The sequence below is a fragment of the Brachyhypopomus gauderio genome, chromosome 5 (assembly GCF_052324685.1).
Source record: "Brachyhypopomus gauderio isolate BG-103 chromosome 5, BGAUD_0.2, whole genome shotgun sequence".
Taxonomy (NCBI): Eukaryota; Metazoa; Chordata; class Actinopteri; order Gymnotiformes; family Hypopomidae; genus Brachyhypopomus; species Brachyhypopomus gauderio.
In genome coordinates this window covers 18,596,459-18,619,755 of record NC_135215.1, presented here as the reverse complement: position 1 = coordinate 18,619,755, position 23,297 = coordinate 18,596,459, and the positions used below count along the sequence as shown (strand labels likewise).

General features: G+C 47.1%; 2 gene segments (V, D, J or C); one reads left to right on the top strand and one right to left on the bottom strand.

Annotated features, from left to right (window-relative positions):
• Positions 1-12,661: 12,661 nt before the first annotated feature.
• The window catches only part of LOC143514705 (Ig kappa chain V-III region MOPC 63-like), a 54,628-nt gene continuing 43,992 nt past the window's right edge, over positions 12,662-23,297 (bottom strand). Inside the window, 2 exon segments of the V gene segment in view lie at positions 12,662-13,101; positions 14,603-14,640. Coding sequence covers positions 12,782-13,101; positions 14,603-14,640 — 358 coding nt within the window.
• LOC143514707 (Ig kappa chain V-III region MOPC 321-like) overlaps positions 21,279-23,297 on the top strand; it is a 35,482-nt gene continuing 33,463 nt past the window's right edge. The window contains 2 exon segments of the V gene segment in view: positions 21,279-21,391; positions 21,549-21,869. Of these exon segments, the coding sequence occupies positions 21,343-21,391; positions 21,549-21,869 (370 nt within the window).

The following is a 23,297-nucleotide window of genomic DNA, read 5'->3' as shown; positions in this document are numbered from 1 at the left end:
TTTGCCCTTATACACCTTATATACACCCCTACCATGCACACACCCACACCCATCCCCATACACACACGCACCCCCAAACTCACCTTCACATGTAGACCCTCACACATATACACCTACACACACATGCACATTCATCCCAACATGACTTCCTCCACACATCCAACCACACCCATATACATTCTTGCGCAAATGGGCCTACCCCCAAATGTGCCCACACCCCAATATTTACACACATACCCATATATTCCCCCCAACATGTACTCATTCACCTACCTGTATAAAAAGATAGGACAAAGACACACATACCTCCAAACCAACACACCCTCCGCGGCGGGGGCAAATGGCTGGACCAGCAAGGATCGGTAGTAGTTTCCAGGACGCGACCAGCCCGGCCCCGCGCCTGCGACCCACCCCCGCCCCGGCAGGGAGCAGGAAACGGGTGAAGGAAGGCCTTCCCACCCCTCCACCCCCAGTGCTTTGTTGTGTGTAGGTGTTGGTGTATATGTATGTGTGGTAGTGTGTGATACTATGGTGCTGTTAAAATTGAGGGGACAGGTGTTGGGACCAACATGGACAAAGCCCCGGGTCACTGGCCAGCGTTTGTCCACACCGTCCCCTCAAAGGCCCTCAATGTCTAAGGTGCAGTAAAAACTGAGGGACAGACAGTGGTGAGGAGACGGTGTCATCAGGCGAGGGGGTACATCAATCGCCCGCAGGTCCCTTGTACTCAGATACCAGACTTGGGTTGGAAGAATTCCTAAGCGGAGTGCTGAGTCCGTGTCGCAGAGAGATTTAGACCAACTCGAAGGGTATATTTTAAAGCCCGTAGGGTGAATTTATTCACTACACACGTGTAGACGAAAGGAAAAAAAAAACTTGTAACAAAGAAAACAAACGAAGGTTAAAAATCATAGCGTTACCAGCAGAGATTCAAACTGTACATTAGTAAGTTATAGCAATCTCACAATTACTGACTCACAGCAGTCAATACGTACAAGTTTCACCAGCAAAAACCCAACCAACCTTCTCAACAAACAATCCCTTGTCCCTATATACCCATAACCCCACCCCCTGCCTAATTGGACCCTACCAATTACAGAATGGGGTGCACGTATAGGGGCATGCAATGAAATGGTTTTCAACCACATACATATGACAAATAATAACCTACACAACACACACACACACACACCCACACACACACACACACACACACACACACACACACACACACACACACACACACACAGCACAGGTACCTTCTGACAGTATTTACATGGATATCCATTATGTGTTATTTACCTTTGTGTACTTTTCCCCAGGATGTTTCAGCTGCCCCCCCCTCTATGCTATACTGGCCATGGGCTCTTCTGGCCTGCATAAAAGAAGCCCTGAGAGGCGCCTGCACTCCCTTGTGTTTCCAACACAGGTAAGTATACATTCTCCAGTGCAAAACATAATTCATAAAACATATAATGACATTAATTAATCACAGTCTTTGCAGTAATGGGGATGAGACAGGCTCCTCTGACCTCATCACACACCCCCCCCCTTAAGTCGGTCACTCCTCAGAGTTACGCGAAAGAAAGTCAGCTGTAACATTTTGAGCCCCCTTTCGGTATCTGACCTGAAATTTAAAGGGTTGCATTGACAATGTCCACCTTGTGATGCGAGCATTAGTGTCCTTCATGCGGTGCATCCATTGCAACGCTCTGTGGTCAGTCTCTAGCACAAACTCTGCACCCAACAGATAATATTTCAACGAGTCCAGGGCCCATTTAATCGCCAGAGCCTCTTTCTCTATCGTTGAATAGTTCTGTTCTCTTGGGAACAGTTTCCTGCTGATGTACAGGACAGGCTGCAACATGTCCGATTGTCCCTGGAGCAACACTGCTCCTAATCCACATCCTGATGCATCTGTTTGCACCACAAACTGCTCATCCGGATCAGGACTCCTCAGGACTGGATCTGAACACAAGCACTCTTTTAGATCTGTGAATGCTCTCTCGCAGTCCTCCGTCCATTTGATGCGTTGGGGCATGTCCTTTTTGGTCAAGTTCGTTAGAGCCGCTGCCCTGCTGGAGAAGTTCGGGATGAACCTCCTGTACCAGCCCACCAGCCCTAAGAACGACCTCACCCTCCTTTTTGTTGTTGGTGTAGGTGTGTTCCTAACCGCCTCCACCTTGTCCACTTGTGGGCGGATCACACCTCCTCCCAAGACGTAGCCCAAGTAGACCACTGTGTTCTTGGCAAGACAGCACTTTGCGGGGTTCACCGTTAGTCCTGCCTTCTTCAGTCTGTCCAGCACCTCCTTCAAGTGGCTCACATGCTTCTCCCATGAAGCACTATAGATGACGACGTCATCGACGTATGCTGCCGCAAACTCCTCCGTCCCTCTCAGCACACTGTCCATGAGCCTCTGGAACGTCGCCCCAGCTCCGTGCAAGCCAAAGGGCATAGTCCTGAAATGGAACAGACCTGAGGGAACTCGGAAAGCAGTTAGCTCACGCGCCTCTGGTGTCAATGGCACTTGCCAGTAACCTTTGCACAGATCTAATGTAGAAAGGTAAGTGGCCTTACCAAGTCGCTCAATCAGCTCGTCCGCTCGTGGCATCGGGTAAGGGTCGAAGGCAGATATTGCATTTATTTTGGAAAAGTCAATGCAGAATCGGAGACCTCCATTCTTTTTGGGGACCAGTACCACCGGACTGCACCACTCGCTCTTGGACGGCTCAATCACGCCCATCTCCAGCATAACTTTGACCTCTTCCTTCAGCGCTGGAACCAGGCGTGCAGGCACCCTACAGCTTGTTTGTCTGATTGGATCCTTTGTCAGCAAACGGATGTGATGCTGTGTGACGCCAGTCCGGCCAGGTTTTTCGCTGAACAGCTGTGATGGTGTTATGCGCTGGAGCTCTTTCTGCTGCTGTGGGCTCAGGTGTGCCAAATCCAGCGTGGTTTCCTCCTTGGTGGACCCTGGAAGATATTGCTCAGGAGTCTCCTCCTCGTCCCTCACTGATCTTACCCAGCACTGGCTCGACAGGTCCTCCCTACTTGCTTTCCACAGCCTCAGCATGTTGATATGGAAACTCTGCAGCTGTTTCCTTCGGTCTGGGAGTTTCAGCTCGTAGGTCGTCCTGTTCACCCTGCGCTGCACTTCATATGGGCCTTGCCACTTTGCAAGCAGTCCGACATCAGAGGTAGGAAGTAATACCAGAGCTCTGTCTCCGACGTTTAGCTCTCTGTTCTTCACCACCTTGTCGTACCATCGCTTTTGATTGTCCTGTGCCTTCTCCATGTTGGTGTGCACCATCTCTGACAATGTTTGCAGTTTATCACGCATCTTCATGACATGAGACAGAATGTTCAATTTCTTAGGGCTGTCCTGCCCCTCCCATGCTTCCTTCAGCACGTCTAAAGGGCCTCTCACCTCTCTACCATACAGCAGTTGAAACGGGGAGAACCCTGTTGATGCTTGTGGCACTTCTCTGTATGCGAAGAGGAGAAACGGTAGCCACACATCCCAGTCAGCACCTGTATCTGAAACATATTTCTTCAACATGTGTTTTAGGGTTTTATTGAAGCGCTCTACGAGACCATCAGTCTGAGGGTGATAAGGAGTGGTTGTAATGCCTTTTATCCCTAATAACCCAAAGACTTGACGTAAATGCGTGGATGTGAAGTTTGTTCCTTGATCTGTGAGGATCTCCCTTGGTATCCCTACTCTGGATATCAGTTGAATGAGTGCGTTCGCTATTTGTCTTGTTTTTATTTTTTTCAGAGCAAAAGCCTCTGGATACCTAGTAGCGTAATCACACAAAACCAGAATATAGCGATTACCAGACTGGCTTCTGGGAAGGGGTCCTACAATATCCATCGCAATTCTAGAAAATGGTTCCTCTATGATGGGCATGTTAATCAATGGGACCTTATCTGCTCGTTTTTGTGGCGCCGTTAATTGGCACTCTGGGCAAGCTTTGACATGGTCTAAGACGTCTAGGTGTATTCTAGGCCAGAAAAAACGACCAGCTATTCTGCTCAAGGTCTTCTCCTGTCCTAAGTGACCTGCCCAAGGTTCTGAATGAGCCATTTCCAAAATGCCCTTCCGTAAACCTGAGGGAACTATTAGCTGTTCTACACCATTTTTCACTCTATATAAAATGTGGTTTTTCATTACAAACTGTATGTCACCTGACCCTGAGTTTGTATTCTGCTCACATTTTTGAAAGAGAAATTTCAGTGAATTATCCTGTTTCTGTAATTCCCCAATGTTTGTCGGAATTTCATCTGTGCTGCTCTGTGGGACTGTTAGCTCTTCAGCCAAAGTTGTACCTCTCAACTTATCCTGTCTGCGCTGTCTACGTGATTTCTTATTTCCTGTTACACCAAAGGGTAACTCCTGCAAAATAGTTACATTTTCAGCTGCTGTCCGTCTAGCCTGACCTCTAGTCATGACCAACACCTCAGCTGTTACCTTACTAGATGAAAGAAGATCAAGTAACACTGGCATGTCTCTGCCCAGAATCACAGAATACGGCATTCTTTCTACAATACCCACATTAAGCATGTATTGCTGCCCGTTCACCTCAACACACACCTCAGCCGTAGGGTAAACCCTCTCGTCACCATGTATACATTTTACCCGTAGAGTCCTATTCTGAATTAACTGTAATGTATTCACACATGCAGTGGACACTAGTGTTTGACTTGCTCCTGTGTCAATAAGTGCTTTGTATATTTTACCCCCTATTTTAACTGGGACCATGCTCTCTTTGGCGTTATCAGAAGTCTGAAAACTGCTCTCCCTCTTCGGGTTATAACACAGTTGCACTGAACCCCCACTAGCATCTGGACATGCAGACATTTTGTGTCCCACTCTATTACAGTTGAAACATTTGATCATTTTCTCGCTACGTGTTTTAATGTGTGGTTGACTCGGTTCTGTGGTGTTGAAATTGCGTTTACTAAATTGCGGCGTTATTCTGGCATTACTGGGTTTAAAACCACCCCTGAAGTTACCACCCTCAGACCTACCTGGCTCATTACGGTGGAACTTGTTGGTTTGTCCCAGTCTGAAGCCTTGTTCCGCCTGCCTCGCTGTCACGAACGCTTCGGCCATCTCTACTGCTTGTTCGGCTGATGCAGGGCTGCGTTCCACAATCCAGCGCCTCAGCTCCGGATTCACCAGACTCAGATATTGCTCCAGTACGATGGTTAGTCCGATCTCCTCTTTGCTTTTCTCATTAGGAGTCATCCACTTCTCGTACAGCGATTTGAGCCTGACAAAGAGCTCGCGTGGTGTTTCGTCTTCCAGTACTTTATGATCTCTGAATCGTTGTCTGTACGTTTCTCTATTGATCTCGTACTTCCTCAGAATTGCCGTCTTAATTGCGTCATAATCTCCGGTGAGTGAACTGTCCATAGCGACATACGCTGCTCTCGCTTTCCCGTCTAGCAATGGTACTAAATGTAACGCCCAGTTCTCTTCCGGCCACTGAGCCGCTTTAGCCATCCGCTCGAATGTGGTAAGATAGTGTTCTATGTCATCGGAGTCTTTAAGATTTGGCATTCGTGGAGTTGGTGGTGGACTATTCCCGTTGTGATGTTGCTGCTGGAAGCATTCAGCTATTTGATGTGACGCCCTAGGTGATTGTATATTCCGAATGATTCGTGTCTGAGTCAGTTCGTGCCCGGCTTCGGCTCGATCCGGTTCTGGTTGGCGTCCGCGCACTTCCTCCTGTAACTGGTTGAATTGATGGACCATTGAGCGCCATCTTTGTTCTTGTCTCTTGGATTCTTGTTGCCAATGTTCGTCTTTTGTTCTTTGTTCTGATATGAAGCTCTGCAACAGACTGCATACTTGTTCCAAGCCGCTTGTCGACACACTTTGAGTCGGCTCTTCTGCTCGGCTCTCTCTTTCCTCTGCTCCACTGGCGGTTTGTTCTGCCGGCTGTGTGTTTTTCTTTGGTGCCATACTCTCTTCACGACACTTTCGCTGCCACCATTTGTCATCAGGCGAGGGGGTACATCAATCGCCCGCAGGTCCCTTGTACTCAGATACCAGACTTGGGTTGGAAGAATTCCTAAGCGGAGTGCTGAGTCCGTGTCGCAGAGAGATTTAGACCAACTCGAAGGGTATATTTTAAAGCCCGTAGGGTGAATTTATTCACTACACACGTGTAGACGAAAGGAAAAAAAAAACTTGTAACAAAGAAAACAAACGAAGGTTAAAAATCATAGCGTTACCAGCAGAGATTCAAACTGTACATTAGTAAGTTATAGCAATCTCACAATTACTGACTCACAGCAGTCAATACGTACAAGTTTCACCAGCAAAAACCCAACCAACCTTCTCAACAAACAATCCCTTGTCCCTATATACCCATAACCCCACCCCCTGCCTAATTGGACCCTACCAATTACAGAATGGGGTGCACGTATAGGGGCATGCAATGAAATGGTTTTAACAACCACATACATATGACAAATAATAACCTACACAACACACACACACACACACACACACACACACACACAGCACAGGTACCTTCTGACAGTATTTACATGGATATCCATTATGTGTTATTTACCTTTGTGCACTTTTCCCCAGGATGTTTCAGCTGCCCCCCCCTCTATGCTATACTGGCCATGGGCTCTTCTGGCCTGCATAAAAGAAGCCCTGAGAGGCGCCTGCACTCCCTTGTGTTTCCAACACAGGTAAGTATACATTCTCCAGTGCAAAACATAATTCATAAAACATATAATGACATTAATTAATCACAGTCTTTGCAGTAATGGGGATGAGACAGGCTCCTCTGACCTCATCACAGACGGGTGAACCATAGCAGCAGGCCCACCTCGTCAACCTCTGGTTACACGCCTGCCCCCCAGGATCCTAAATGTACAAGGACTGTGTGCGTGCGTGCGTGTGTGTGTGCGTGTGTGTGTGTGTGTATATGTGTCGGGGGTGGGTGGGTGGTAATGCGTAGGTCCAAAGGAAATGGTCCTCTGGAAGAGGAGAGCCAGCTAGCTGGCTCATTGAGCACCGAGCTTCACTGCCCCACCGACTCGAGGCAGGGAGCGGTCGACCCGGGGAGACCGGGCGGGCAGCTCCCTCCGTCACCGCATCCAAGCCCAGATCCCCACCGCCCCCACCACAGAGAACAGCCGGTCTGGACATCCACATACACCTAAACACATATTCTCTTTTGCATACGTATACACCCACACACATTCATCTCTTATATATATCTCACACACATATACACCCACACACCTTGTCCCATATATACAACACACCTATGTAAGCACCCACAGCCATACCAATCGCACATCAAACGACAGCAGACATCCACAGGAATGAAGACAAGCTGGTCTGAGCCCGGAACCCTGCGCCCCCGGCCCGCCCCAGATACCCCCGACAGCCACCTCTCCACCCCCACCAGCCAGGCACCTCAGAGCCCCAAGGCCCAGACCCGACGCCCCGACACAAGGCCAACCGACCCACCCCCCCAGCATTCATCCTGTCACGCCCTCTGCTACTTCCTCATCTGGGGAGGAGCTGCACAACAACATCTCCCAAAATGATTGACCAAGCTCTAGGACCAATCACAGAACATTCCCCCATTCTCCATCCCTGAACTATTGACAACAGCTGTGTTCCATTACTACACACCTATATACTGTCTCTCCTGTACTTCACTTCTTTGCCTCTCAGTTTGTGCAACAAACACTTTCTTCTCCTGATCAACTGTTTTGTGGATCGGTACTCTTTTGTCTGTATCTTTGGATTTGTTTGCCTGGCCATTTCTCTACCTGGTTTTGACTTATACTTCCATATTACTGTCATATTATTCCTGTTAAAATATAGTTTGATGCTGGTTTTCGCCTTCGCCTGTTTATTGTCTGACTACAGATTCAATTTGTCTAATAAATCTGCAAGTGTCTAACTTGTTGAAATCTGTTACAGATCTCTAGCAGGATTATATCAACACCTGTGAGAGTCATGAGGAAAATGTCACAGAGCCTGCTGGAAATGTCCAGGTACAGAATCCTGCTGAGAATGTGAATGTGGTCACATTCATTAAGGTGCACCGTGTTGTGTGGTGGGGTGGGAATGGGGTGCTGTACCGTGACAGATAGACCGACCGCTATAAGGGGAGGCAGAGAGTATCATTGCTCTCCTGTCCTGGACTCCAACCTCAAGGTCCAGACGGAAGATCCCAGGATGCCCAGCCTTCCAGACTCAGGAAGAACCCCCTGGAATTTTTTGGGGGGTCCCAGGCAGGGACCTTGCACATAGCCGGAGCCATCAGTGGAGTGAACCTGCTGGGAGTGTAGGCGTGTTCCTCCACCTGTCACGTTGCGGTCCCCGACCCTTCCCTGTTGGGCATTTGTTTACGTTTATTTAATGTGCGTTCGCGCAGTGTCCTATGCTCGTCGTTGTTTGAGTCATACACGTTTGTGTTTCGTCTATGTGTTTATACGTGTGCATACTGCGCTATTTGTGCTGTGAATAAACGTGACGCTTGGCAAAGAGAAAGGATTCCTGTCTCATCCGTCGCCTCGCACCCAGTGTCACAGAACGACGAGCCAACCAGAGACAGAATGCCAGGCTACGCCACCCGGGCAAAGAAGGGCCGGAGACCCAGCAAGCGACACCATGCCTCTTCCCCTGCCCAGCACCGCAAAGTCACAGTGACTCCCAAGATGATGGAGCAGGACCCTGTATGTGCGCTCATGCTCCGTCAGGCTCAGGAGGCATCCTGCGCGGAGAGGGCCAACTACTACAGCGAGTCCGCGGTGCAGATTTGGAGGGAGCGACACCCCTCTCCCACCAGGGAACTCTCCACTGTGGGTGGGCTCCCTCGAACTCTGCTCGACGGAAAAGATCCCTGAGAGCGAGTTCGAGGGGAGGGCTCTCCGGGCGAGGATGAAGAGGAGGAAGAGGACCATCTGCCCTCCGTGTGCTCCGCCCCCTCCGAGCATTACAGTGAGGGTGAGAAGGAGGAAGACTATCCTCTTTCGGTGTGTTCCACCCCCACCGTAGATTACAGCGAGGGAGTAGAGGAAGAGGAGGAGATGGACTATCCCCTCTCCGTGTGCTCCGCCCCCACCAAGTATTACGGTGAGGGTGAAGAGGAGGAAGACTATCCTCCCTCTGTGGGCTCCACCCCCACCGAATACTATGGTGAGGGCGAGGAGGAAGAAGACCATCCCCCTTCCGTGTGCTCGGGTTATACCGAGTACACGGACAGCGAGCAGTGCACGGAGGAAGAGGAGGAGGGGAGTTCACTCCAGTCGGAGTCCTCCGCTGGAACCGTGAAGGGGAGGAGGACTCCAGAAAAGGGCGTGTCTTCCGAACGCTCTGTGGGCAGCGCCATGGACTACTCTAGGGGTGAGAGCCCGGAGGAGCCCATGGTCTGGAGCCTGGGCAGTGAGGAGGAGGAGATGGAGGTAGAGAACAACATTCCCGCTGTCCGGTCCAGAGAGGAGGCTCTAGGAGGAGGAGGATTCCCTCGGTGTGGTCCCCCAGAGAGAGAGAGAGCGGGTCGGCAGACCTATCCCGCAGCACGCCCCCCGAGGGCTTCCACAGAAGCCAGTAGCATGCCCACCGGGAAGGCTGCAAAAGCCTCCGCCAGCCGCGCCGCACCTGGTGGAGGGTTTGTGGCGAAGGCGGGGAGAGGAGCGCCCACCACAGCGCCTGCAGCTCCCGGGTTCTCCCGCTGACCGCTCTCCTCCTGGCGCCGTTTACATGTTTGTCTGTCCCTGTTTTTGTGTTTATTCCCATATGTCTGCCTAATCCCCTTTTCCCTTTCGTGCCTCTGTGTGTAAATGTTCCTGTTTGTGTGTTTGTGAACGTCCCGATGTGTTTGTCTAACGTGTTTTCCCCTGTCATCCCAGGGAGGGTGTTCTAAGCTGTTCGTGGTGGACTCTTCACCTAGGGCGGTCATCTCCCAGACGCAGGACTGAGCGCTTCGGATCCGCCCATCGACGTGGGTTTCGGGGCACTTGGTCCTGTTGGCACTCTGGGACGGGTAGTGCCCTTGGTGGGGGTGTCTGTCACGTTGCGGTCCCTGACCCCTCCCTGTTGGGCATGTGTTTACGTTGTTTGCGTCTACTCGTCTGCGTCTGTGGATCTCCGTGGGTGCAGTTATGTCTTGTGTTAATTCGTCTCACCTGTGGCTCGTCTCGTCATCACAAGGGGTTTATGTGGTTTGTGCGTTCGCGCAGTGTCCTGTGCTCGTCGTTGTTTGAGTCATACACGTTTGTGTTTCATCTATGTGTTTATACGTGCGCATACTGCGCTATTTTTGCTGTGAATAAACATGACGCTTGGCAAAGAGAAAGGATTCAGTCGCCTCGCACCCAGCGTCACACCACCATTCTTGGGCTGCGGTTAGGAGGAGGCTGCTGACTGGTTTGATTGGTCTCCGTAGCACCAGCACAGAAGAGATTTTGTGTTAAATGTTGGGACCCGACCTTCTGCCGCTGGTCACTGCTGCATCTGAAGCTGCCCCAGATCTGCTGTAGCAGATTATCATAGATCATCTGGACTTGACTGCTAAGTGTCCCAAGGGTCAGGGGTCAAGGCTCTCTTTAGGCACCCGGGCTCTGCTGGACCATCAGCCTGGGGTGAGCTGTTCCTTCAAGGGGTGTCAGGAGCCCCTTTACTGTAACGGTATGGCACTGGAAGTGCACTGAGGAGTTTTAAAATCCTTTTAGCTGAATTTCTGGAACATGGCAGGTGATGGGACAGACTGGGTGTAAATGTAGAATTGCTAGAAATTTCCCCCATGGACACATTCGGGTTCAGTACTGAGAGGCAGAATCATATTCCAGGAACACAACAACCACATACACAGCAATCAAGCTGATCTACAAGTAGCACACACTCCAGTTCAACAGAAGACATGAAGTCCTTCATCCTTGAGCGTCCCCACATCAGGAAGTCCCTCCTCCTAAAGCGTCCCCACATCAGGAAGTCCCTCCTCCTAAAGCGTCCCCATATCAGGAAGTACCTCCTCCTAAAGCGTCCCCACATCAGGAAGTCCCTCCTCCTAAAGTGTCCCCGTATTCACCACACAACTGTAGTGCTGTCACTCATGTGCTTCCACATAGCCAGTGATAGAAATCCCCATTACAGAACAGAGAGAGGAGGACTGATTCTGAACTGTACTGACTACACCTGCACCTCCACACTGAGGTACTTAAGATTACCAGCATTTACAATTAAACTTCATTTTAAGGTGTAAAAGTGGGAACTTTAACTGACATTAATGCAGTTGACCTGGAGGTGAAAAGCATGATGAACTGAGTGAAATCCAATAATGTTCCACAAACTTTCACAGAAATGAAGAAATAACAAATATGAATCTGTTTATATGAATTTTCGTTCATCCATTTGATTAATACATTTTAAATTCATTATCTAAAAATATTTGGTTATCAACTTCATTTTGACTCAATCTCCTAAATGTTTTTTGGTGATTTGTGACTTGCTTGTGCAAATACTGATCATATAAAAATGAAGAAATGAAACCACCACTATGCAAATAAGTCTAATTAACATACAGCTGCATCAGGAAGAACAACAGAGAGAAGAGAGATAGAGAGAGAGAGAGAGAGAGAGAGAGAGCACGCAGTGGGGTGTAACAGTTTTGCATTTCCAGCCCTGAGTAACCTGCTTCTTCCTTTTCAACAGATGTTGAACATTTATTAGCAAAGCTCTCAATCACAACTCACTCCAGTTCAACTGGAACAACTCACTCCAGTGCAACTCACTCCAATACAACTCATTCCAGTACAACTCACTCCAGTACAGTGTCCAGATGTTCAGTGTCTCCAGGAGGACAGAGTGACTTACAGCAGGTCATTTTAGTTTCAGTACACATGAAGAACCTGTCTGTCATAAAAACACTGTGTGACTCTAATAATACAAACACAAACCAAACTTGAAGCAGTTCTGTTGTAGTATATTTATTATACTTTGCTTAAAACTATATTTTAAACACGGATATTTTTGTGTTATTCACAAGGGATTCTATTATGCTTCTGGTACCTGGAATGCTGACTGGCTTTTCATGTTTTTCATTAAACATTTGTACATGCTGTGGTCTTTTTTGGGTAGTTCCTACCTGACCCCATAATTCCTTGGGTATTCTGAAAGGTGCTATATAAGTCGCAAATAATAATATTATTATTATTATTATTATTATTATTATTATTATTATTATTATTATTATTATTATTATTATTGACTCAGGACAGAATTTTATTGAAATGGCCCAGCTTGTGCTAAAAGATTGATGGGTTCAAAGATTGATATGATGGGTTGAATTATCACATGATGGGACACAGATTTACTAAAAATAATAATTTTATGGTTTATGGAGAGAATGATAAATGGTTAATCCTCCAGTCCATGATGTTCCAAACACACACTGACTTCCTCTTGCTGCTGTTTCTACTGACTGAAATGTGCTGAACCATCGTATTTCCTGTCTGCTAAACTCTCTTTAACATGAGTAATAAAATGACATTATCAAAGTTTATTCATACAGCTCATTACACATTTAGTCTGATAAAGGGTCAACATTTAGGACTTTAAAGGCTTTTACTGTGATGTGTAATGTTGGAGAAAAACCTTTAAGAGTCTATATTGTTGTTTATTCAACATTTTTATTTCATTTTGATCAATTAACAGAGCAATATTTGAGTAACAATCAGACAGCACAGCACATTCCAGAGTGAGAGTTCACTTCAGCACACATGTGTGAGTTCACTCCTCAGGACACTCCTCTCTGCTCAGTGTTTGTGTGACAGGAGACTGGGAGTCCTTGGTGGCCTCACAGGTCACTGTCTTCTTTAGCCACTCCTCCTTCTGGAGGGTCAGGGTGCTGCTCCAGCTGTAGAAGCCGTCCTTCTGCAGAAGAACGGGGCTCTGGCTCACCCCCGAGCTCCAGCTGTTACCACCCACCTTCCAGTTCAGCTTCCAGTCTGAGGGGAAGCCCCTGTTGGCCAGACACACCAGTGTGACCTTCTCCTGCTGCAGCTGCGCACTGGAGGGGGGCAGGACCGTCAGGGTGGGCGGGGCGTCACCTAGGAGACACAACACAGTCTACTGCTCAGATACAGGAACCGTTAGCAGTAAAATCAGTTGTGTTTCACTTCCTCATTTTGATTCATTCCAACAACTTATTTGGCCTGGACATTCAAACCATGGATATTTGATGCATGAAATATTCAAATCAATATAATTTAGAGCTGCACAGTTATAACTTTAATTAAAATGTAAATATTTATAACAATCGTTGATCCTTCAGTATGTGAGTATTACGGCTCAAGTGCATCGATGACCTTCAGTTAAGGAGACACTTATGAGAATAAACACACTAGGCAGAATAAAGGCTTGTAGAAGGATATTGATGAAACATTTATGCTTCTACTAAAAAGCGATAAACGATTTACACTATAAGCTCTCGAAAGAACACTGCTCAAAACCTTCGCCTTTATCTAAAATGATTACATTCTATAAAATATGTATTGAAAACATTAAAATTTTAATTACATACATTATTTTAAAATCCGTCATGTATACTAGCGCGATGTTATTAAAATTGTGATTTACTCCGAATACAAAGTTCAATTCTCCAGTGTCATCTAATAACTTCGACTGAGCTCCGCACATAAACCTGCTGTAAACACACTCCCGTACAAACTCTTTACAGCGCACTAGTTCAGCTTCATTAGTGCACGAGAGAACCCAAACGGGGCTTGTTTTTATTTATGATCCTGTACTTACAAGTTATTAAATGTTCTATTAGAAATAAGATAAATAAAGACAGAAAAGCCAAGACAGAAACAAATCTTAAGCTAATGTTAAGCCAGTTTTGTGCCGCGAGAAGTGTCTGTGTGTGTGTGTGTGTGTGTGTGTGTGTGTGTGTGTGTGTGTGTGTGTGTGTGTGTGTGTGTGTGTGTGTGTGTGCCCCTGCGTTTCAGAGAACTGAATTCTGTGCTCCGTTTAAACTATTTCAGACTTAACAGTAATTAGATATATGTAGATCTATATAGCCTATGTATATCTATAGACTCGAGTCTAAATCACAGAATTTGGGTACACAAATTGTGATTTAGAGATAACCTCCACATTTCTGGACACTAAAAAGGACAACATTAATGCGCCAATAACCAATTCATATCGTGGTTGTTTTTCTAAAGACATACAGAAATTTAAATTTGGCTTGGATATATAAAATATGAATTTGTGTATTTTAACATACTATAGGCTACAAGAATAACGATGAGAGTGAGTTGCACCGATAAACTACAGTCATATAGAGACATTACAGCTTTAAAAATTAGCCCAGCAGACAAATGAAAACTTGTTAAGAGACACTGATGAAACATGTATATTTTTTACTAATGAGCAACACTTGAAAAACACTAAATGTAACACGACAGCAACAGTCATGATGTATGTAGCAAGATAAGGTCAAAAACACTATTACAGATTACGTTTATAAAAGTTTATAAAACCATCGTGCATTGATGCGATGCTACCTAATGTGTAAATGTGAAGGAAATTTGAAGGTCTACTTACGTCCAACTGATAGTTTAGTGCCGCCACCGAAAGTCCACCACAGTGATACAATCTCGTTTACTGTCCGTACAAAAACCTATTGCTCTAAATATGCCGCCCTCTCCACTATTTAGCGCGATATGTAGCTTCGAAATTACCGTTTTAGCACCAACACAGAAGCTTTTTCAGATTTTTGTATAATACAATGTAAAAACCACATATATTACATTATTAGAGAAATTACGTTGCAATAGCTGTCGCCCCGAAAACCGCAAAAAAAATGAACAGCAACGACCGTCGATAACCCTGCATAATTATCAGACATTAAACACATTGATTGTGATTTCAGAAAATACATTTGAAATGCAACTTTTGGATAAATAGTGAATGTTACTTACGCCCAACTGAGTGTTTCGTTCCGCCACCAAAAGTGAACCACAGTGATACAAACTCGTTCAGTGGTCATACAAAAACCTCCTGCTCTGAAGAAGTTGATCTCTCTGCACTTTAGAAAGCGTCCATTTCAGAACAGCGACAAGCTGCTACTGTATCTTTCAAATATACAGGAAAATATTAACTTTAAAAAATATATATTTTTGATGCATGAGCCTATGTTACCTTCTGGTTCTGACTTTTTTAGGTAGGCCTTAATAGTGTTATGATTCCCAGTTCACGGGATAGCGAGACTGCTGCCACCACCTTTATTTAACCGGGACGGTCCGGTTCCCGAGGCTGAATATAACCACATACACCACCGAGATAGTTTTTACATCACTTTATTGTTTATCACAAAAACATATAGGTCAGGTCAGGCGATCGCCACGTACGCGGAATCAGAGGCCACGCTCTCATTAAGATATCACACCAAACCACCGCAACCCTCACCGTCACTGTCACCGCAAAACGGCCCACCCCACAAACCACTTAAATTACACACAATAAGAGGGGCAAGCACCACCACACACTACCGGACCCCCTAATCCACCCCACAACCACACGCCTTCCCTATCCTTTAATTTAGAACACTAACACTAAAAACAAGCAACAATATAATTGTTTCTAAAATCACTTATCTTGCCGGCAAATAAGACCCTCCCCCGGGGTCTGAGCTTACGGCGTCGTTCAGTTAGGTCACAGGCTAGGCTCACAGCGGCATAGGCAAGTCCTACCTAACTCCCCCCGCTATCTTGCTACAGGAGGTATCTACTCCTTCCCTCCTAGCGCAGGAGCATCTAAGCCGGCTGCTCGCTATCTTCGTCGCCGGCTGCTCTAACCGCAGCGAACGACACCCTCCCGCACCACTCTACGCACAGATGCCGTCTTGCCGAAGTTCGCCCAAACCAAACTTAACTTCCTCACATCACCCATCCCCTTATCTAACTCACCCTCATCAGTCCCCAATTAATCACAGGTGCACCCAGTTGCTCTCGTTCTTAAACACGCCCCTCCACAGCTCACTACACTAGTTTAACTTAATGCTTGTAACGCAGCTCGCGCTGCGGAGCGAGGAGTTGGACACAAACACTGAGGAGAGCGAGATTTATTCAAGGGAATACCAAAATCATGATCGAAAGGACAGGCATGGGTCAAACCAGGAGGGCAGCCAGAACAGGTAAGGTAAACGGGCATTTCAAGAATAGACTAAACACAACGGGGAAACACAGAACGGATAACTGAAACACAGAGCAGACTCACGTAAAACAGCGAACAGGGATGAACAAAGCATAGGCCGACTGGTAGACAAAACAACCGACAACCAGACAAGGGAAATACAGGGACTATATGAACACGGAACTAAACTAGGGACAGGTGCTAACAATGATGACGGGGCGGGACTAACAGGCAAGGAATAACAGAAAACATGAGGAACAGACATTGGAGTGACAGCGGGGAGAGGGGGGCGTAGCCCTACGTGACAGTACCCCCCCCTCAAAACGTGCCACTCCGGGGCACGCAAGGGCAGACAGGACAGGGAAACGGACTAGGACAGGACAAAGCAGGACAAGGAGACAGAGGCAGGACAGAGACAGGGGAACCAGAGACCGGCCAGGAGCTGGGCTGGGGTATGGTGTCACAGGCAGGGACAGGGCGAGGCACGGGAGCAGGACTGGGAACAGACACGGGAGTCGGGCTAGGGGACATGGCAGAGGAGAACACGGAGGCAAAGACAGCATTGACAACAGAGACACACAGGAACCGGGACCAACACAAATCCAGGGACGGAACAAGGGAGCAAGGGGAGCATGGGCAACGGGACAGGAGTACAGGGCAGAGCAGGGGGCACACAAAATCCATGCCCAGCAGGGGGCAGCACAGTCTCTTGGGGGACAGGAGCCGGCAGGCGGGCAGCGGGAACAGGAGCCGGCAGACAGGCAGCGGGAACAGGAGCCGGCAGACAGGCAGCGGGAACAGGAGCCGGCAAACAGGCAGCGGGAACAGGCAGTGTCCGCTGGCGGGCAGCGGGAACGGGAGCCTGCGTGGACGACCCCTCCTGGGTCGCGGGGACAGGAACCGGCGTGGACTGCCGACGGGAAGCGGGGACAGGAACCGGCGTGGACGACCTCTCCTGGGTCGCGAAGACAGGAACCGGTGTGGACGACCTCCTCCGGGTCGCGGGGACAGGAACCGGCGTGGACTGCCGACAGGCTGTGGGGACAGGAACCGACGTGGACAACCCCTCCTGGGTCGCGGGGACAGGAATCGGCGTGGACCTCCTCCGGGTCGCGGGGACAGGAACCAGCGTGTACGAGACGTCCTCGGGAGGCAGGTCCGCCATACTGACGTCCTCGGGGGGCGTGACCGCAATACTGACGTCCTCGGGGGGCGTGTCCGCCATACTGATGTCCTCGGGGGGCGTGTCCGCCATGCTGATGTCATCCCGGGTCCGAGCCGGCCACTCCTGGGGTGAGTGGCTAGTACTCCCCCCCAAAAAATTCTTTGGGAGCCTTCGGGGAGCGGCTTCCGGGATCATCGGAGGGAGGTCTTCGTCACTGGGGTCCTGGGCGAGCCTGGAAGAACACACAGACACAGAAGCCTCTTGGTTGCTCTCTCTGCGACGGCTCTGCCTCCTCCGAGGCGTCGGGAGCTCGCAGTGGCCACCGAGAGCAAACCGAGGGTTAAGCCAACGCTCGTCTGTGCGCTCATTCCGTCTGCCCGTGACTTGCACTACAGGTTGCTCCTCTCTATAGTGTTCGCCAAGCCGGGCAGACACTTAGCACTCAATAGGAGTCTCGTCGCGAAAGCCAGCCAAAACCGAAACTGACTGCGCTTTTGAGAGCGACGAGACTCCCGTGTTCCCACAGCGCCAGGGATATTCCTGTCTCCGGCTCGTTCGCGCTGTAACACACGAGAGTTAAACTGCACGGAAGCAGCCAACAACTCGTTACAGCGACTAAACTCACCGGAGTCTCGCTCCCTCGCTGTGTCCTGGTATGGTCGGTTGTTATGTAACGCAGCTCGCGCTGCGGAGCGAGGAGATGGACACAAACGCTGAGGAGAGCGAGATTTATTCAAGGGAATACCAAAATCATGATCGAAAGGACAGGCGTGGGTCAAACCAGGAGGGCAGCCAGAACAGGTAAGGTAAACGGGCATTTCAAGAATAGAATAAACACAACGGGGAAACACGGAACGGATAACTGAAAAACAGAGCAGACTCACGGAAAACAGCGAACAGGGATGAACAAAGCATAAGCCGACTGGTAGACAAAACAACCGACAACCAGACAAGGGAAATACAGTGACTATATGAACACGGAACTAAACTAGGGACAGGTGCTAACAAGGATGACGGGGCGGGACTAACAGGCAAGGAATAACAGAAAACACGAGTAACAGACATTGGAGTGACAGCGGGGAGAGGGGGGCGTAGCCCTACGTGACAATGCTGGAGTTGCTGCCACACTCCAGAAATGTTTATAATTTCACCTGTCCTGTATATGTCCCCATGCAGCGCTAATTTTCCCTGTTTCATTTCTCCACATTGCTGCCCGCCTGCTTGAGGAATAATGAGATGAGGAGACCAGCGATCCATCCTGGGCCAGCCACCTCCTGCCTAACCGGATGCCTACACCATGATGGACATTATTACATCTTTTTCCTTTTCTTTCTCTTCTTTCTGTATAAATTGTTGTTGTTGTCATGGTGACCGGTGTCGGCCACAGGAGGATGGGTTCCCCCCCTGAGTCTTGGTTCCTCTCAAGGTTTCTTCCTCATGCAAAAACTAGGGAGTTTTTCCTTGCCACTGTCGCCTTTGGCTTGCTCACTGGGGGCTAGGACTCGGCACTTGTAAAGCTGCTTTGTGACAACAACTGTTGTAAAAAGCGCTATATAAATAAAATTTGATTGATTGATTGATTGATGCAGTCTTATTTACCTTTTGTTACATTTTCGAATGTTCTTTATATACTTATGTCATTTATATAAACATATTCATTAATATGTCAAAAATATTTAAATGAAAAATAAGCTTTTTTCAGTTTTTGAACGTGTAAATATCAGTAGCAAAATAAGTAAACAGTACGCATACTAAGTTATCCCTCGTTTGAATCCTAAACGATTGACTGTGAAATCCTGATATAACAAATGAATGTGGCAAAATGATTATTTATTTATTTTTCTTTGTCTAGCTCTTCAATACAAACATATTTGAAACCAATCATGACATTTAAAAACATTAAATAAATGAGTAAGCCTTGAACAATGTGAGACAAACTTGAGACAAGACTACTTTATATTGCTGTCTCTCCACTCACTCCACATTGCTGGTATCTACATTCCTGTCTTTCCACCCCATACTGCTGGTATCTTCATTCCTGTCTCTCCACTCCTCACTACTGGTATCTACATTCCTGTCTCTCCACTCCACACTGCTGGTCAGTGATGGTTCTATGAACATCTTGGGTTGTGTGTCTATGTCCATCAGTTTTGCTGGGTTCAGTTATCTTAACGAGACAAGACTACACTGATTTCAAAGAGACAAGACTACATGATCTGTGTAGTCTTGTCTCTTTGAAATCAGTGTAGTCTTAAGACTAAGATCTTTAAAGAGACAAAACTACGCTGATGTAAAAAACTAAGAATGTGTTAAGAACTGTGTCAGTAAAATGGTCATGAACTGAAAACACTCAATTTATGTTCAAAGTATGTGAATGGTTAAACATATTGTTCATTTCCACAAGCTGATTCAGTATCAGTCTGGGGTGGGTTTCCCGAAACCTTCGTAGCGCTAAGTACTTCTTAACCTCGTACGTTTCATACAAGGTTACGAAGTACTTAGCGCTATGAACGTTTCTGGAAATCCACCCCTGTCTGGTTTCACTACACTGAGACCTTCCAGCATCCACTGAGCTTTTAATCTCCTCAGACAGCTGCATCTCCTCTGTTTCAGCAACAAGGAACTCAAGGTGCTTCAGGACCCTGGACAGCACCCAGAACAGAGTCAATGAGGCCCAGGTGACACTCATCATAAACACACTTCTGAACTGAGCCAAACCACTAATCTACAATCAGCCACATGAAGATCCACAAGTGCTGAAGCAGAAACTGCTGTTGTCTCATCCATTGCTCCTCTTCTTCTCAGAGACATAAAGCCAATATAAAGTGTGTGTGTGCGTGTGTGTGTGTGCGTGTGTGTGTGTGTGTGTGTTTGTGTGTGTGTGATGGAGGGACTAAGGGAGCAGGAGAGGTAGACGGTGTTTCAAACTCTTTAATGTCCATAGCACAAGCAAAGAGAGACAACACACAAGAAGCACGTAGGCACTGTACTGAAAGTCAAAGTTGCAGAAAGCAATAATGACACTTAATGATGAGGGCACAGATAAAGGTGCAGTGAGGTGTCCTTCCTCCTATAATCTCAGATGACTGAGCAAAGCACTGGAGATTAAGACCTGTGGACTTAAGAAGGGAACACAGATGAGGGTGAGATGAACACCAGCTCCCTCATGGCTGGGACTCAATCAATCAATCAATCAAATTTTATTTATATAGCGCTTTTTACAACAGTTGTTGTCACAAAGCAGCTTTACAAGTGCCGAGTCCTAGCCCCCAGTGAGGACTGACCTACCATGACAGGTGTTACGATCCTTAGTTTTAGATGGCTCAAATGTCTAACATAAAAGGATGCAACATAAGCAAACCAACATGTGAAGGGACCAACATGTGATTCTTTGGAGGGCTGCACAGACCTCCATGTGCTGGCCACAGGTACACTGACTTCCACATTAGGTACTGGGATGAGATCCTCACACCCATTATGAGACCATTTGCTGGTGCATTGGGCCCTGGGTTCCTTCTGATGCATGACAATGCTAGGCCTCATGTGGCCACACACACCACTGAGCCCCATTTTAACTTGTCTTGAGGAATTTCCACTGAAGTTCCATATATTCAAAATAATTTTGAAATGAATTTCAAAGAGATAATAATAAAGTTAATGTATAAATGACAATTAGGATTTAAATGTATAATATCTTTTCCATCTCTCTGCAAACTAAAACATAACTACTCATGATGTAGTTTGTCTTGTATTATCATGTCAGTTAAGAATGAAAATATTCAGCAGAGATCTTTCCTCATAGAGAGCACGTCCAGCTGTAGTGTTCAGTAGTGTAGTGTTCAGTAGTGTAGTGCTGGGTGGGAGGGGAGAGGACACTTTGCATGGGCAGCACATGCTTCAGTGCTCTGGGAGTGTTTATAGTCCTGTGAGTTTAACACTTCATGACTGAGAGCTGCCTGCACCAGCAACTTCACCCACAGCAACCATGACTCTGATCCCCATCTTCATCTGCACACTGGTCCTCTGGACTCAAGGTAACACACTGCTGTACCTCTGTGGTGTCCTGTCCATGTCACACAGGTCTAATACTCTTATTAAAATGCTCTATTCACAGTGTTAGTGTTACTAAATTAAAGTATCTGTACAGGTAAATGTTAAATATTCTGTGTTTTGTACTCATATCTTCCCCAGGATCCAGAGGTCAGGTAACAGTGACTCAGGATTCAGTGAAATCTGCTGCTTCAGGAAACACAGTCACCATCAACTGTAGAACCAACCCTGCAGTGTATTCTGATAGCAATGGTCATTATTTAGCCTGGTACCTGCAGAAACCTGGAGAAGCTCCTAAACTCCTGATCTATTTGGCTACTAGATCACAGTCAGGAACTACAGCTCGTTTCAGTGGTAGTGGATCTGGATCTGACTTCATTCTGACCATCAGTGGAGTCCAGACTGAAGATGCAGGAGATTATTACTGTCAGAGTTTACATAAGATCAGTGGTAGCTGGGTGTTGACACAGTGTTGGAGAGCCGTACAAAAACCTCCCTCAGTCAGACTGCACAGAGTCTGCACTGCTGCAGCTGGGGGGTGTTGAGGGGGAGGATGTGATACAGCACAATGACACAGTCTGCAGGAGAGGAAACACAACACACTCACTCTGTACTGAACACGCTGACTTACTACTGAACATGCTGATTGACTCAGTACTGAAAATACACATCTATGAAGAAACAAAGAAACACACCTCAGCTGGTCTTCTTCAGTGCACTCAGTCTACAGTCATGGCCAAAAGTTTTGAGAATGATACAAATATTAATTTTTACAAAGTCTACTGCTTCAGTTTTTATAATGGCAATTTGCATATACTCCAGAATGTTATAAAGATTGATCAGCTTAACAGCAATTAATTGCAAAGTCAATATTTGCCTAAAAAATGAACTTTATCCCCCAAAACACATTTCAACTTCATTGCAGCCCTGCCTTAAAAGGACCAGCTAACATAGTTTCAGTGATTGCTCCATTAACACAGGTGTGGGTGTTGATGAGGACAGGGCTGGAAATCAATCTGTCATGATTAAGTAAGAATGACACCACTAGACACTTTAAAAAGAATCTGGTGCTTGGCATCATTGTTTCTCTTCTGTATGGTTATCGCTAAAGAAACACGTGCAGTCATCATTGCACTGCACAAAAATGGCCTAACAGGGATCGCAGCTAGCAAGGCCTGGTCTCAAGGAGGGCAGCAAAGAAGCCACTTCTCTCCAGAAAAAACATCACGGACAGACTGATATTCTGCAAAAGGTACAGGGAGTGGACTGCTGAGGACTGGGGTAAAGTCATTTTCTCTGATGAATCCCCTTTCCGATTGTTTGGGACATCTGGAAAACAGCTTGTTCTGAGAAAATGAGGTGAGCTCTACCACCAGTCTTGTCTCATGCCAACTGTAAAACATCCTGAAACCATTCATGTGTGGGGTTGCTTCTCAGCCAAGGTAATTGGCTCTCTCACAGTCTTGCCTAAATAAAGACACACAGCCATGAATAAAGAATGGTACCAGAATGTCCTCCGAGAGCAACTTCTCCCAACCATCCAAGAGCAGTTTGGTGATCAGCAATGCCTTTTCCAGCATGATGGGGCACCTTGCCATAAAGCAAAGGTGATAACTAAATCGCTCAGGGAACAAAACATAGAGATTTTGGGTCCATGGCCTGGAAACTCCCCAGATCTAAATTCCAATGAGAACTTGTGGTCAATCATCAAGAGACAGGTGGACAAACAAAAACCTACACATTTTGACAAAATGCAAGCATTGATTGTGCAAGAATGGACTGCTATCAGTCAGGATTTGGTCCAGAAGTTGATTGAGAGCATGCCACGAAGAATTGCAGAGGTCCTGAAGAAGAAGGGTCAACACTGCAAATAGTCACTTGCTGCATTAA